The following is a 16,359-nucleotide window of genomic DNA, read 5'->3' on the forward strand; positions in this document are numbered from 1 at the left end:
GCCATTAAAAAGAATTCATTTGAACCAGTCCTAATGAGATGGATGAAGCTGGAGCCCCTTATACAGAGTGAAGTAAGCCAGAAAGATAAAGAACATTACAGCATACTGACACATGTATATGGAATTTAGAAAGGTGATAACGATAACCCTATATGCAGAACAGAAAAAGAGACACAGAAATACAGAACAGACTTTTGAACTTTGTGGGAGAATGTGAGGGTGGGATATTTCACAAGAACAGCATGTATACTATCTATGGTGAAACAGATCACCAGCCCAGGTGGGATGCACGTGACAAGTGCTCGGGCCTGGTGCACTGGGAAGACCCAGAGGAATCGGGTGGAGAGGGAGGTGGGAGGGGGGATCGGGATTGGGAATACATGTAAATCCATGGCTGATTCATATCAATGTATGACAAAACCCACTGGGAAAAAAAAAAATAATAAAAAAAAAAAAAAAAAAAAAGCTACGAAGAAGAGAGTTTATCCAGTTTGTCACATCAGAACCAGGGCGGCTGAACGCTGCTATTTCTTTTTTACCCGGAGGCTAGACTGATGAGGCATTCCTGACCCAGGGTGTGAGGGCTGCGTTAGGGGCCAGGGTCATCAGCGTTTTTGACACGCCAGGTGCTTCCCCAGCCAGATCACAGCACATCTGATCTCTCTGTCAGGAAGATGTAGCGCATTCATCTGACCTTTGGCTAACTGGAAGCTCACAGCAGGAGCAGGGGCATCGGTTCCCTGGGAGGAGCCGCGCCAGACCTCTCCTGGGGACCAGGCTTCTGCGGTGCACATTGGGAACAACAGGTTCCGACAAGGCTCTTACTCCCTGCCCTTGAACCTCTGCTCAGGTCAGGGGCAGGCTCATCTTCTTCACTGTATGCGGTGTGTCCACATCTTTATTTTGAATCGAGTCTTGATAGGCCAAACTGTTGAATGTTAGGAATGCTCACATGTGTCCTGTCGAGAATATTGGACAGCAGTCTTATTCTCTTTAAATAATCAAAGTATTGAGCACTAGTAAGAAGATATTTTCTTAAGTGTTTTGTATGAAATTCAAGGCATATAAGACAGGGTACATGGGACATGGTTTAATTTCATTTTCTTTCCCTATTTACTTGTTTATGACCAACAAATACAAATGACCACTTATTACCAATGAAAACAAAACAAGTCTGTTTCTTCTGGGAAATAATATCTGAAATGATTGTTTTCTATTCAAAGTGCTCGTTTTAACTCCTTGCAGTGAGGGAACATTTCATCCAATGGGCAAAACACAGTTTTTAATATTTTATTTGTTACTAGTTGGCAGAAAATCACAAGTGTAAATGTTCAGTAAAATGGCTTTTCATCCTAAATAATGTTTCAAGGGCTCTTTCCTAAGTCCTTGTGAATAAAATTACACTTGCAGTGTGTTTATAATCCTTTAAAATCCTCAAATCTTTAAAAAGAAATTTGACCCAAAGGTTTAAATAAGGATTTTATTTGCAGAAATGAGTATTTTAATTCTCTTAGATTATCATTTTCTGACTACTTATAAAACAATATTCACAAACCTGCTACAGAAACTTCATACTGTACCATGCATTTGTTAGTACGTGAATTCAGAAGAAACTTATTTTGGCTGTGAAAGAAGTGCAGATGTAAAAATGACCTTAAGCATAAACTCAAATAGGTTGACAGAAGAGTAGTTCAATAGATTTTTTATGTTTAAAACAGAGTTTGTTTCTTCATTATTGGCAATTCATTTCAGTTAACATTTTTATTGCAATGCCCATTGTTAAAAGAAAGGAAACCAAATCTGAAATCCTTGTGAATTTATCTCAGCAAAATGCTTTTCAGATTCTTGTGTTTGCTGCCATTAGTTTTGATTTACTTTATCTGCAGTCAGAAATGACGTAGATATTATTGCTGTGACTAAAAAAAGATTTTTATTAAAAGTACCCAGATCATATCAGTGGGAATAAATGCTACTGACCTTAGCGTATTTGCCCTTAAAGCGTCTGTGTATTTGCAGTAAATATTCTAACTTGAAGTAGATGTTCTCATAGACTCAAAGTTTCACCTTGAGACATTTTTCAGTTGCTTGCTTGTTTTGGAGGGTCATTGTGGGCATCCCTGCTTTATGTTTTGCACACGCTGCCAACTCCGGCAGACCTGTCCCAGCCCTTGTTTATTCAGTCAGCGCCCCAGCCCCGCACCCCAAGGAGGAGTGCTTTTTCCCTTGCTGGCTCTGGCATCTCGCTGTCTGCCTGTCCTCCCGCTTCTCTGCCGTGATCCTTAGTTTCTCTGCACCCGAGATACTGGTGTATCCTAACTCCCCCATCTTAGCTCACTTCCTTTCCTTCCCCTTTTTCTGTTGCCGGGGCATCAGCCACCTCCTGTCTGTATACATGGGCCGTTGGTGTCCAGTCGAGATCTCCTGTCTGGGACTCCAGGTTGGCCTGTCCAGCTGCCCGCCACATGTCTTTACTCTCAAGTCCTTCTGGTCGTACTCAGCGTGGACAGGAGGGGAGCTCACTGTCATCTCTCCCCAGATTCCCTAACGGAGCCTCAGCCTTCTTCCGTGAGTCCCGTGCAGTCTCCCATGCCCCCAGCTCCCCCATCCAGGTAGTCACCAGTCATGTGAGTCTGCCTTCCAGAATCTTTCCTGCTGCCTTTTTTTCCTCTTGCAGTACTTGCTGCTTAGTTCAGGTTCCCAGCAGACCCCATGTTAGTTACTGTAAAGATGCTAACCAAACCTTCCTCCAGGCCCCACTCCCTTCTCAGGCAGGGCTATCTTGTGTTCATCTCACACTTCTGAATCCCTGCCTCTTGGCATCCAGTTATACCTAGGATGACATTTGGAAATAAAATGAAATAAATGACCCACTTTCCTTATGTTACAAGTAATAGTGTAGGTGAGTCCAGGACAGAGTTATAAAGAATAGGGAATTCAGGATTTCATCATAAGTGGACATTACGTCTTCATTTTTTTTTTAATTATGCAATTTTAAAGGACTACTTTCCATTTACAGTTCTTAGGAAATGTTGGCTATATTCCCTGTGTTGTACAGTACATTCTTGAGTCCATCTTACGCCCATTAATTTATACCTCATTCTTTCCTGCCTTTATTACTCCTTTCCCCCCGCCTCACTGGTAACCACTAGTTTGTTCTCTGTATTTGTGGATCTACTTGGTTTCTTTTTTTTTTTTTTTTTTTAATATTTACTAGTTTTGTGTGTGTGTGTGTGTGTGTGTGTGTGCGCGTGTGTGCTCAGTCGTGTCTGACTCTTGCGAGCCTATGGACACAGCCTGCCAGACTCCTCTGTTTCTGTGGGATTCTCTAGGCAAGAATACTGGAGTGGGTTGCTATTCCCTCCTCCAGGAGATCTTCTCCACCCAGGGATTGAACCGGGTCTCCTGCATTGCAGGATTCTTTACCAACTGAGCCACCAGGGAATCCCCATTTTATTAAACTTCACATAAAATTGATATCACACACATATAATTGATTTCTCTGTCTGTTTTATTTCACTTAGCATAATGCCCTCCAAGTCCATCCATGTTACTGCAAATAGAAAACATTCATTCTTTTTTATGGCTGAGTGGTATTACATTATATATACATGTATATGTATTAATATGATTATATATATATATATAATTATTCTGGTTCTGTGAAAAATATCATTAGTAGTTTGATAGGGATTGAATTGCATCTGTAGATTGCCTTGGGTAGTATAATCGCTTTAACTATATTGATTCTTCCAGGCCAGTAACATAGTGTATCTTTCCATCTGTCTGCATTGTCTTCAGTTTCTTTCATCATTGTCTTAAAGTTTATGGAGTACAGGTTTTTTGCCACCTTAGGTATGTTTATTTCTCAGTATTGTATTCTTTTTTTGTGATTCGATGGTAAATGGAATTGTTTCCTTAATTTCTTTTTCTGATATTTTGTTGTTAGTGTATAGAGATGCAACAGATTTCTGTGTATTAATTTTGTAACCTGAAACTTTACAGATTTCTACTAGAGCATTAATGAGCTCTAGTAGTTTTCCAGTAGCATCTTTAGGATTTTCTATGTATGGTATCATGTCATCTGCAAACAGTGACAGTTTTCTTCTTTTCAGTTTGGATTCCTTTTTATTTTGTTTTTCTTTGCTTGCTTTGGCTAGGACTTTAAAACTATGTTGAATGAAAGTGGTGAGAGTGGGTATCCTTATCTTGTTCCTGATCTTAGAGTGAATACTTTCAGCTTTTCACTGTTGTGTATGACGTTAGCTGTGGGTTTGTCGTATACCTTCGTTTTTCAAAAAGCAGTACCCAGGTCTGTTCTGGTAAAGAGAACTAAACTATAAAAGTTTTGCAAAATTAGACATAAATGGGGGCTTCCCTTGTGGCTCAGCTGGTAAAGAATCTGCCTGCAATGCAGGACACCTGGGTTTGATCCCTGGTTTGGGAAGATCCCCTGGAGAAGTGAAAGGCTGCCCACTCCAGTATTCTGGCGTAGAAGTTCGAAGGACTGTATAGTCAATGGGGTCACAAAGAGTTGGAGACGACTGACTTTCACTTCACTTCACTTTATTTATTTATTTTTTTTCTTTTTTTTTCTTCACTTCACTTTAGACATAAGTGGAGCCCACTTTTTATTTAGTCTCTTAGTATACCTGAATGACTTACAGAAATGTTTTTAAAATGTTGGATTTTAAACTGTTTACAATTTATTGTTGAAACTGTGTTTGGTAATATGCCTTCAACTATTTTGAAATTGTTATATTCTTGTTAGGATCCCTGAGATTTTTCTAAGCCCAGTTATCTCCTTTACACCCATATTCACACAGCTTACCAGCTCAAGGAGAGGGAGGCACTGGTTTTTGACTAAAGCATTATCTTTTGAAGAATCTGATTAAAGGATAGGAAAAAGATTGGTGGCTGGGAAAAGGACCACAGCACAACTCTGCCTGCCTAGGACCGATATACTCTTTAGCCTCTTCTGACCTTGTGAAGAGACGGAAAAAGCAAGTTCTCTAATCTACGTCTTACTTGTGTTTCTACTTTATTACCGAGTCACCATAAATTCATATGACTTCACACATTTTCTCTCCCCTTTGATATGTAATGAAAGACACCATTACTCACTTCAGATGCAGTGGGAAGACCCAGCATATAGAAATGTCGGGTATTGTAAGAAGCCTCAAAAGACTGAGTAAGCTTTGAATTTCCTGTTCAGAGAGTGGGGTTAGTAATTAGGAAGATTCACGTGACTCCTGATAAAATAATTTTACCCATTTGCTTAGAAAAGCATCTTTTAGTTGCATAAACTGTTTTTCTTTTTTGAAAAACTCATTATTCTTTATGCTCACAGAAACAACTTTTACCTGAAAAATCTTTTAAGAATCCCCCCCCCCCCCCCCCAGAGAGAAAAACTGAAGCTGTTTTTGCCAAGGTCCTGTAGTGACTATTTCGCAAACGTGTGAATGAAATCTAGACTTGTTGCTTCTTTCTTCTTTCTGTCCTTTTATATTTATGAATAGCTTTTAGGCCTTGGCAAGATGTGTGATTATTTATATGTAGAGGAATGAGCCACAGCCCAAGCTGTGCAATACTCAGAGCATGTGGATGCTTGACATTGAAATTCTGGCTTCCTTAGTGTCATTTAGGTCTTATGCTTTAGGAATTAATTTTTTAAAATATAAAATATGTCTAAAGATGTTTTGACTTTTTGTATGATAAAGTACCTTGAAAGGATATATCTTAATCTTTTCAGCAGAGATTGTCTTTAAGGTGTGCATGATATGAAATCACAGAGAAAAGTCTTTTGAGTTGGGTCTTTGCGGATTATGTTATGAACACAGAATATAAGTTTTTTCAGATCTACTGAAACCACCTCCCTTTACTGTATATATTGATCTTTGACCTAAACTGAAAAGGGTTTGGTTTTCTTTTTCTTCTGTAATGTTGTTAAAAAGACAATGGGCCTATGGGTATTGGGTGTTCAATTGGATTTTCCTAGAAAGAGAAAAGGAAAAAAATGGCTTTGGGTGTTATTTAATAGGTCATATCAAAAGCTAGGCCCTTCCTTATGAAAATGCATTCACGCCTGTCTTGTGTTAGTGCTGTGGCTGTATGTCTTCCAGATGATTGGACACGTGCTTATTCATTCTGTGGAGGACTCGTCTCTTTCTGTGGCTTCTTTGAAGGATCTTGTCAGAAGCTAATGATGAGAGGGTATAGCAGTTGGCCTGACAATAGTACATGAACATCTCTTGTTCATTCTCTTGATCATGACTACATTAGGAACCAAAGGCTTTAGAAGTTCAGTGGAAAGAAGCCACCGTGTGTTGCCTTGATAATGATACTGTCATGGTTGCTTAGTCCTTGATTAAAACCTCCTAGCTCTGTAGTGAAAACTGTTCAACTATTAGGGAATATAAAACTGAGGAATAAATTATCAGTTGTCATTAGAGAAAGTAATGATGTTATTAGAAAAAAGGTTGTGTAAGGTAATTTCAGTCTTGTTATCCTCATCCTGTCATTTATTTTGAAATAAATCCCAAGATTTATTTTGAAAGATGTACTGCCATGAAATCTAGAATAACTGCATACTGTTTTGGTGACAGACCTCTTGAAGGGAGAGTGACGGCTTCTCAGAGAAGACCTTTGGCTCTGGAGTGGGGGGACTAGCCTGGATTTAACTTGTTGTGAGTGTGGACTCATTACTTAAGCTTGCAGGCACATGAATCCCCTAGCATATCCCCGACGTGTAAGGGATGCTTAATAAATACTGCTGTCCTCTCTGAAAGTCGTGCCTTTCCCTCTCCTGGTCCGGGACTCTGTGGGCTTCTCCTTTGGCCCCGTGTGATGAAACATGCAGTGCATGGATGTGGGGAGCATGAGTGGCTCCGGTGGATGCGGGCTTAGTCACTCAGTCCTGTCCGACTCTTTGCTACACCACGTGTGTGTGTGTAGCCCGCCAGGCTCCTCTGTCCATGGGATTCTCCAGGCAGGAATGCTGGAGTGGGTTGCCATGCCCTCCTCCAGGGGATCTTCCCAACCCAGGGATCGAACCGGGTCTCCTGCATTACAGGCGGATTCTTTTGCAGCTGAGCTACCAGGGAAGCCCATCCACAGCAGGTTCCAAATGATATTCCTTCCTTTCCCGGCAGGTGCCTGAGATCATCAGTTCCATCCGGCAGGCTGGGAAGATCGCCCGCCAGGAGGAGTTCCGCTGCCCTTCGGAGTTCGATGACACCTTCGCCAAGAAGTTCGAGGTGCTCTTCTGCGGCCGCGTGGCCGTGGCGCACAGGAAGGCCCCGCCCGCCCTGATCGACGAGTGCATCGAGGGCTTCAGTCACGTGAGCGGCGGCGTCTCCTCGGGTCACTTCCGGTCTGCGTCTGCGCTGCAGCCGCCGGGGGATGGGGAGCGGGGCCCGCGGCCGATGCGCAAGTCCTTCTCGCAGCCCGGGCTGCGCTCCTTGGCCTTCCGAAAGGAGTTTCAGGATGCGGGCCTGCGGAGTAGTAGTTTCTTCAGCTCTTTTGAGGAGAGCGACATCGAGAACCACCTGATTAGTGGACACAATATTGTGCAGCCGACAGATATTGAGGAAAATCGAACTATGCTCTTCACGGTAAAATATTATCATGCTTCCCGCGCATCCCCAGTCTGGTCTGTGTGTTCAAAAGAAAATCTGGTTAGTCGAGCAAAGATTATCTGTGAATTGATTTTGGATTTATGTGTGAATCCATATATTTTTATTCTGAATAATTCTTTTGTCTGGATAGAATCCTTATTTAGTCCCCATTAGCCTTGGGAATTATTGGGGGGTAACAAACAGAATTTATCTTACATCCTGTTTGATTTTTATCCCCCTCCCACACGGTGGGGAAGACATCTTTTCAATGTGGAACAATCAATCAATGTGTGTAAAAGAGGTTCCCAAAGGGTTTTTCTTTTTTTTTTGAAACCATATCTCAAGTAATATATTTCAGCAAAATATTTTGGAAAATACCCCTTCTTTATTATTTTTATTAATTTGTAAAACTACTTACACTTTGTTACCTGGGTAATTGGGGATAACATGATATTTGAAATTGATAGTCAAACTACAGTATTAGTTTAGCCAGCTGCTTACTCTTTTCTAGAAATGATTTGATAAACTGACAGTGAGCCAAATGCCAGGAAAGGCACGGGCAGGAGGCTGTCCCTGGCACTTGAGGCTCCTGGGTTCCGGGCTGATCGCGGCTGTTCTGGAAAGGTTGCTATCCTGGGAGTCCTCTGGGTCTGAGCTGATGGGACTCAGCTGGCTCCCTAGTGAGCTGGCCTCTGCAATATGGGAAACAGATTGTTCTCAGCCTCCTCTGTCTCTTCTTTGGCCTAAGACTGACTGAGCGTCTAGAGAGAGAGCAAGGTGTGCTTAAATGTAATATTTCCATGCCTAACTCAGGGCCAAGTGATGAGGAAGCTGGCTGTGTAGACATACAGGTTCAAGATAAAGATGGAGTTGTCAGAGGGCCAATTTCTTCCTCTTTTCATGGTTGACCTAGTATACTGAAAAGAGTGTTACGTTGGCAATCAGACTGGTGTTGTAATGTGTGATCTGTATTTAAAAAAAAAAAAGAAAAACCACCAAAACCTCTTGGTGTCATTGGGAAAGCTGCTTAGAGCCCTTATTTTCAAGTACTTATTGTGTAAGTGCTGTATATAGGGTCCCTTGCAACATGCTAGACATACAGCAATGAACAGGACAGGCATGATCTCTGCGCACGGGAAATTTAGCTTCCAGTGAGAGACTGACAGCTGACTGTAGGAGTAATTGTCTCAGTAAAACCGTGAAAATGCTGCAAGGAGAAGTAAAGGATGCTGTGAGGGCTTCTGGGGAAGCAGGGCTTTCCGAAGGCAGTGATTTTCACTGAGCAGAGACGTCACTGTGGCCAGCTGGAGGATCATCCCGGGTTCGCAGAGCAGCAGGGAAGGGAGGGACGCTGCACAGTTAATGTGTGGTTATTGCGACACAGCCCTCTGCCCTAACGAGATCCGTTAGGCTGACCCTCGTCTGTAAGACAATGTTAGTTTGTGCTGACACTCTCAACTCTTTTAGGAAGTCAGGTAAGCAGGAGTGAGTACCTAACACAGTATGTACTCGACAAATGGTAGATTTTTAACAATAAGACTTTTCTGATCATTAGAGAGTGTCCTGGAAATTTTAAAACAGAAGCTCCTGTATCCTTGGAGATTCACTTATGCAGAAACCTTTCTTTTTACAAAGGGGAGCTGTGGGAACCTGAGGCTTTGTGACTGACTTTGGGGTATTTGGTCCTTTCGCCTCAAGGCTGCTGCCTGATGACGGTGAACGCACTGACTGTTGTCTGCTGCCCGAAGCCTGTAGAATGGAGTGTGGCCTGGAGTGGCCATCTGCGTGATACGGTCACTGTTCAGTAGGAGCTTGAGCCATTGATTCTGTATTTTCCTCGGTCATGAAATGAGAAAGTTTGTGTAATAAATCTGAATTCGGTGTTCATGCAAAGCTAGTTTCACTCTTTCTTTGTCTTTTAAGATTGGTCAATCTGAAGTTTACCTCATCAGTCCTGACACCAAAAAAATAGCGTTGCAGAAAAATTTTAAGGAGATATCCTTTTGCTCTCAGGTAAATGGACATGGGTTATCAGCTCAACTGCAGTTGAATTTTTTAATGAATTATTTTACTGTCTGTCATTCAACCGAAGTGGCTAAGGTCACAAGATGTATGCTAAGTGCTGGGTTTGTGATCTTGCATTTCCTTTTGTATATTAAGGCAAAATACAATTTTGAAGTTAAAAATTTTGCTTTTAGCAACCATAACTTACTGGAGAAAGTAGGTCTCCTTTTCTTTTTTTCCCCAGTCATTGGTAGTGGTCCACAGCCATCATTTCCAGGGGTATGTGCGTGTATGTGTGTCTATATGCATATTCATATATACATTCATACACACTAATGTATTTTTTAAAGTACTTATTTTTACTTTATGAAGATTCATGACTTTTGGGATACCAAGATCATTATCTCTTCTTCCTTAAAATATAATAAATAATGACTACCTTTGAGGATGTTTTCCTTAGAGTACAGTGTCTACTTGAGTTCTTTCCTGAAAATCTCCTGGGTGTGTTTCATAGAGAGATTTGGAGAATCTGTCAGTTATAATGAGCTATGACAACTTTACTCAGAATCTTCCTAGCAAAAATGTGTTACTATTTGGGTAGTTTTTGAAAGTCTATAATCATTTTCTCATTTTCATCTTCTCAAAATTAATAAGACATAATGAAACTCTCATTGTTGATTTTTAATGTGATCTGTGTAATGATTCAATAGGGAATTTTTCCCCCCAAAGGTGAAAACAATGTTCATGCATAAAACTGACTAGAGAACCATTTACAAAGAAAATGTTTTTTCCAAATCATATTCTCCTTTGGAGTAACCTCTTGCATATGCTTAACTTGCTGTTGGAGAACATTGATGGCAGTGCCAGGATGTGTCAGTGATTGCTCGCTTAATGGGAAATATTTGACCTGAAAGTGAGATTCTCCATAGACATTTTATCTTGATTTGCTTGTATTTCTATTGAAATGGTAATATTAAATATTTGCTTTTTCATATGGTAGTTTTTTTATTTCCTAAATGATGTTTACAAGTTTACATGATCACCTGCCCTTCAAGCTGTCAACACTCTGCATGCTGGTGCTTTCAGGAGATGCTGTAGGTTAATATTTATGGGTGATGTCTTATCTGTATTAAGGTGGTTCTTAGCTGATACTTTCAAAACAAGTGCACCTATTAATATTTATTAAAAAGAACTCTTAGGAAACTGTGGTACAGCTTTGGCCTTAATATCTTATGTTTGAAAGTATCTCTGTTCTTTGTGTGTATAACTTTTGACTCATTCTTCCTACCAGTTTACTTCAGGATTTACTTCTTTGTTATTTTAGGAATACAAATATTTTAAGTCCTTTCCTTTAATTTTTGTGTCTACGTGTGTTTGCTTGTATGTGTGTACAGTTTTGTTTCTTTGTTACTCTCTCATCTACTTATTCCTTATTCCTTAAATACCTAAGAAAAGTTCTCATTTTTCTGTGTCAGCTTTTCTCCACTTGCTCTCACTACTAAAATGAGGATAAAAGCTCTGGTTTTCAGATCCTGCTTCTCTTATTGTGGGGATAGTCAGAGGAGTAACATTTTGAGTAGAACTTCATATTTGAGAGATGTTTTTAAATATTTAAAACATCTGAGAAAATAGTAGTTTCATAGAGTCCTTTAAAACTGTGCTGTGTGAGTCTTCAGCTGCCCGTGTGGCAGTGATGCCTCCTCTGGGCACTGCTGACAGTTCTTGCTCTTGTCCCTGCCTTCCACAGGGTATTAGACATGTGGACCACTTTGGGTTCATCTGCCGGGAGTCTTCCGGAGGTGGAGGCTTTCATTTCGTCTGTTATGTGTTTCAGTGCGCAAATGAAGCTCTGGTAAGTGAGAAGGAGCTCTTCTTACCTTGAAATCTCATCTACAGGGGATGTCAGCCTCACCGATTTCTTTACATAGCAAAACTATATGGCCTCGCTGACAAATTATTCGGTTTTAATTATACTTTTGTGACTATTTAATAACCAGCTGATATATACTTGAGACATTCTTGGGTGCACATTTTCAATGCTCATCATGCTTAAAGGCCTGCTCACGTTCACCCTCTGCTTTAGCATCTTTCAAAGGTCATTTTGGACTTTTGATCAGAAGAGTTGGTTTTCCTTCAGTATTTAATTTGCATCTAGTTTTTACCTTATCTCCTTGAAAAGCTTTGAGCATTTGTAGTGTTTCTAGACTATGTATAATCCTCGTGGTTCGTAACGATTATGATCCATTAACCTGTGACTAACAGCCCAGAAGAATCTTCAGTGCTGGGTCTTCCCACCGAGTCCTGAAATCTCTGCCCGATCACTTTAAACGGACTGTCTGCTCTCTGTGCTGTCCCCTCTTTGGTCAGGTGGATGAGATCATGATGACCCTGAAGCAGGCCTTCACGGTGGCCGCTCTGCAGCGGACAGCGAAGGCGCCGGCCCAGCTGTGCGACGGCTGCCCCCTGCAGGGCCTGCACAAGCTCTGCGAGCGGATCGAGGGTGAGCTGGGGCGGGGCGGGGCGGGCAGGAGTCCAGGGACCTGGGCAAATTCGTTGGAAGGTTCTGTCCCACGGAGGCTGATGTTAGTTACAGGGGTCCTGGAGGGGTGTTTTCTGTACATCAGACGCTACCATCTCCCCTCGAGGGGCCCTGAGGAGGGTGGAGGAATTAGGGGAGCAGAGGGCACAGGACCAGCTGCGCTGTTGATCATGGTGGGTGAGTGTTCAGTTGGCCTCCATGGAGGGGTCTAGTAAGAGGAGAGCTAAGAATTACCGCCGAGTCAGCCAATTACACGGCTTCCCTGCTGGCTCACTGCAGCTCTCCTGCAATGCAGGAAGCCCAGGTTTGATCCCTGGGTAGGGAAGATCCCCTGGAGAAATCTTACCTGGGAAATCCCATGGACAGAGGAGCCTGGTGGGCTGCATTCTGTGGGGTCGCAAAGAGTTGAAACGCAGAGAGTCCATTACAAGGTCAACGATAGCTTCTTCCAGAGCAGGTTTAATGGCCAGAGGGCAGGTTGCAGTTGAGTAGCCAGTGAGAAAGAGCGCAGGAAGTGTTGCTCCGAGTTTTTCTAGGAATTTGGCTTGGGGAGAAGCTGCAGTAAATGTTATGATTTCCATGCTTAAGATATGCCTGGCACTGTACTGTTTTCTTTAACATGTATTATCATCCATTTAATCCTCACCACTTTGTGGAAGGAAAAGGGATTACTGCACATTTGAGGGATAAGCAAACCTACTTTCTGGGGCTTGGGGATGAAAACCATCCTGATGGATGTGAAGTGGTATCTGATTTCCCTTTTTAAAGACAAATTGACATCATCTTAAAGCCTGGTCGACTACAGTCCATGGGGTTGCAAAGAGTCGGACATGACTGAGCGACCTCACTTCACTTCACTTAAGGTCTTCAAAGGTTCATTTCCTGGCATTCCAGTGCTGTTTAAAGTGGATCAAAATGATTAACACTTTCAACAATGTTTTCCTAGTTGTTTCTCTTTGCTGACATGATGCAAAATATATCTGGGAACAAGAAAAGTTGTGCTTTAACAAGAGATCCCATCTGAGAGCATCACTAGTTCTTTCCTTAGTGGTTGTCAAGGTAAGGTAAACGATGATGGCAGTGTCCCCCATGAGCTTGTAAAGAAGGCTGCAGTGACCGGCCTTGAAGATAAAGCAGATTCTGACCTGCAGGAGCTGAAACGGTTCAGGGTTCCACTTGACAAATCTTTCTTTGATCTGGCTTAGCTTTCAGAGAGCTATACCTGAAAAGTTTAGTTATGGTAGGGATTTTGCTGCTGTAGTTTCAGAGTTATCATTTAATTCATCTTTTTACTGGATAAGATCCAAGCAAAGCAGAAAGCTATGCTAATGTAAAAACATCCATTAGCCAGCACAATTAGAAGACTGGTGAGGGTACCTTTTGGCTACATGTTGGGAAGCATTTCTAAAGCATCTAGAGCACATTATTAGAGCCGTCCTTAGTAAGGGAGATACTGATTATTTTATGGACATTTAGTTTCAGGTTCTTACATTTTGCTAGATTGCATCCCTACCCAGGGATCCAACCCGGGTCTCCCCGCATTGCAGGCAGATTCTTTACCATCTATCAGGGAATCCCCAAGTAGAATGAAATCGTTTATTAAAGCTCATTGTATGTACCCATAACAGTGGTTCTAATAGGAAGTTATGATCTGGCCAAGAACATCATAAACAGTGGAGAGGAACAGTGACATGGCCACAAAACGAAAGACTGAAAGACTGTTTTCTTAATCAATTGATGTAGTTAATGTGCTCTGGAATCCATAAAGTAGAATAAATAAACTGTACTTGTGGGTGCCGTTGGACACTTAAAACACGTGAGAGGGGCAGCTGTGCAGATTCTGGGCTTGGACTCTCTACGACTGCTAGTATTTATAGAGCATTTCGCTTATTCTAAAGTTTAGAGGAGCATTTTGGGAATTCTTGGAATAAATGACACTTTCACTAAAAAGAAAAAGTTGAACTGAGGTTTCCTTTTGCTCTCCAAGTAAGTTTGCCTTCGGCAAAGCAAAACTATTCATCAGCGCTCCCTTTAATAAGAGCCTTTTCTGGCGGCCAGCATGAAGGCAGATTGACTTGCTGCCCTTCTCACCTGTGAAACCTTTGGTATCATGTGGGGAATGCTGCCTTCTTGCTGCAGAAACCCCCAGGAGCGGCTGAAAATATTGAGAAGCCCCAGAGGGTACACAGTGGAGAGCAGGCATGGGGCCTGGAGGACCAGCTTTGATTTGAGATGGGGCAGAAGGGACCTAATGAATTGAGAGCTCCTGAAGACAAGGCTAGAACTGTCTAAGGGTCTCTGCACACCTACTGAACATGACGAGTAGACTGTATTGTCTGATTTCACCTGAGATTGTTAGAAGTATGTATAATGAGTCTAACTCTTCTTGAGGTTTTTCTCCATATGTGAATGTTTCATCAAACAGTGCAAGTGTGTCCACGAGAGGATGCTTGGACGGTACCATTGACATCCAGATGCAGGGAGGATTTTTATTTAGTGACCTCTGAGTGCTAATTTTGCTCATAAATGTAAACACTGTTTTGGTTCAGCCTGTAAGTAGTTAGTGCAGTGAAGGCATCGCTGTTTCCCTGGCTGGTATGACCTGACAGCTTGCCAGAGGAGTAGTGGAATGACCGGTGCTCTGACAGATCAAGCGGTCCTTTCTGCACCTTTAATCACTTCTCTCTTTTAAACTGAAGAATAGTTGACTTCCAATATTATTGGTGTCTGTGTGCAACATGGTGATTCAGTATTTTTATATCTTCTACACCATACAGTGTCATCGTAACATTATTGACTGCATTCCCTTTGCCATACATCACACCCCTGTGACTTCTTCATTTTACCACTGGTAGTTTAAACCGCTGGTACATCTTAGTCCCCTTCACTTATTTTGACCTTCCCCTCCTCCCCTCTGCCCTACAGCCACTGGCTCGTTCTTGCTAAGTCTATCTGTGTCTTGTTATATTGTGTTTTAGACTCCACATATAAGTGAGAATCTGCCCTGCTTGTCGTTCCCGGCCTGACATCTTTCACCGGGCAGTTCACTTTGGTGTGAGGTCGCCGGTGTCAGGTGGCCTGACCGTGTGTGGGTAATGGGAGGCGGTGGAGAGTTCTGGAGTGGTCTCTGGAGGCAGATCAGCGTGGGTCAGAGTCTCACTCTGTCCCTTCCGTAGCTGATGACACTGGACAAAATATTTGACCTGATTGTGCCTCAGTTTCTTCACCTGTGGACCTTGGGATTACTGTATGTGGTGCCCACTCCCAGGATTATGTTAAGGGTTAGATGAGGTTGTGCGGTGTTCCGTAAATGGCACAGCAGTCATTAAAAAAAAATACTGGCTTTTATTCTTATGGTGGCCTTTTAGGGTTTTCTTGGCCAAAAAAAAAGGTGGTTGGGGAGTACCTCTGGAAGGACTTGGAGAAGCTGCAGTGGTCTGAGCCGGGGCAGTGGCCTCCCACAGCTTGCTGAGGAGGCGGGGAGTGCTGGCTCTGGGACAGGCCTGGCTGCTAACTGGCCTCCCGGCCTGTCAATCGCCTGGCTTCTCTGGACCTCAGCAAACTCATCTGTAAAACAGAAGCTGATTTCCAAGTCCCTGTTCTTGATTTCCGAGATGCCCTATCTGGCCATCCTCGTCATGTCGATGAATCTGGCCCAGAGCCTGGCCCAGCAGCTCGGCCTCAGGAGGAGATGGGGTGGCGAGTGGCTAGGGACAGGACTGCCCTGAAAGTCACCGCTGCATTTTTTTTCCATGATAGGTGGGCAGATCCTTTCATCCAGACTCATCGTGTGTGTTCATCCTCGGCCCCAGGGCTCAGAGCAGGGTCTGAGCCATATATGTGTGGAGAAGGAGCTTTCTGAAATACCAGATTCTGATGGGCACTAAAATGGCAGCTTTATTTTAATGACTTTCCCTCAGAATCCTCTGTAATGTTAATTATGTGGTCATAAGACTATTAATAAGCATGTGGTGGTGAAAGGAAAGTTGTTGGCCACACGAATCACTTTTATGTGAAAGAGCCTAACCTGCAGGAGAATGTTGGTCAGTTCTCAGGCTGGGTAGTAGTGGTTTCTCCTTAAGGGCGATTGTCTAGTTTACATATAAACACTCATGAGGGTTTATCATTTCCTGAGGATAGTGTTCCAGCTGTGTGCGGTGTTCCAACATGGAGTAGTGGTAGGAAAAAACCGACTTGGAGCCA

The 16,359-nt window shown here is 42.5% G+C and overlaps 1 protein-coding gene across 8 annotated transcripts in view; it reads left to right on the plus strand.

The window, feature by feature from the left end:
• The window catches only part of TBC1D1 (TBC1 domain family member 1), a 224,886-nt gene that overhangs the window by 108,048 nt on the left and 100,479 nt on the right, over positions 1-16,359 (plus strand). For all 8 annotated transcript variants that reach the window (XM_061164544.1, XM_061164542.1, XM_061164540.1 and 5 more), the window contains 4 exons: positions 7,149-7,610; positions 9,537-9,626; positions 11,365-11,469; positions 11,985-12,117. In XM_061164544.1, coding sequence (XP_061020527.1) covers positions 7,149-7,610; positions 9,537-9,626; positions 11,365-11,469; positions 11,985-12,117 — 790 coding nt within the window. The remainder of the gene's footprint in view (positions 1-7,148; positions 7,611-9,536; positions 9,627-11,364; positions 11,470-11,984; positions 12,118-16,359) is intronic.

This window comes from Dama dama, chromosome 17 (assembly GCF_033118175.1).
Source record: "Dama dama isolate Ldn47 chromosome 17, ASM3311817v1, whole genome shotgun sequence".
Classification (NCBI taxonomy): Eukaryota; Metazoa; Chordata; class Mammalia; order Artiodactyla; family Cervidae; genus Dama; species Dama dama.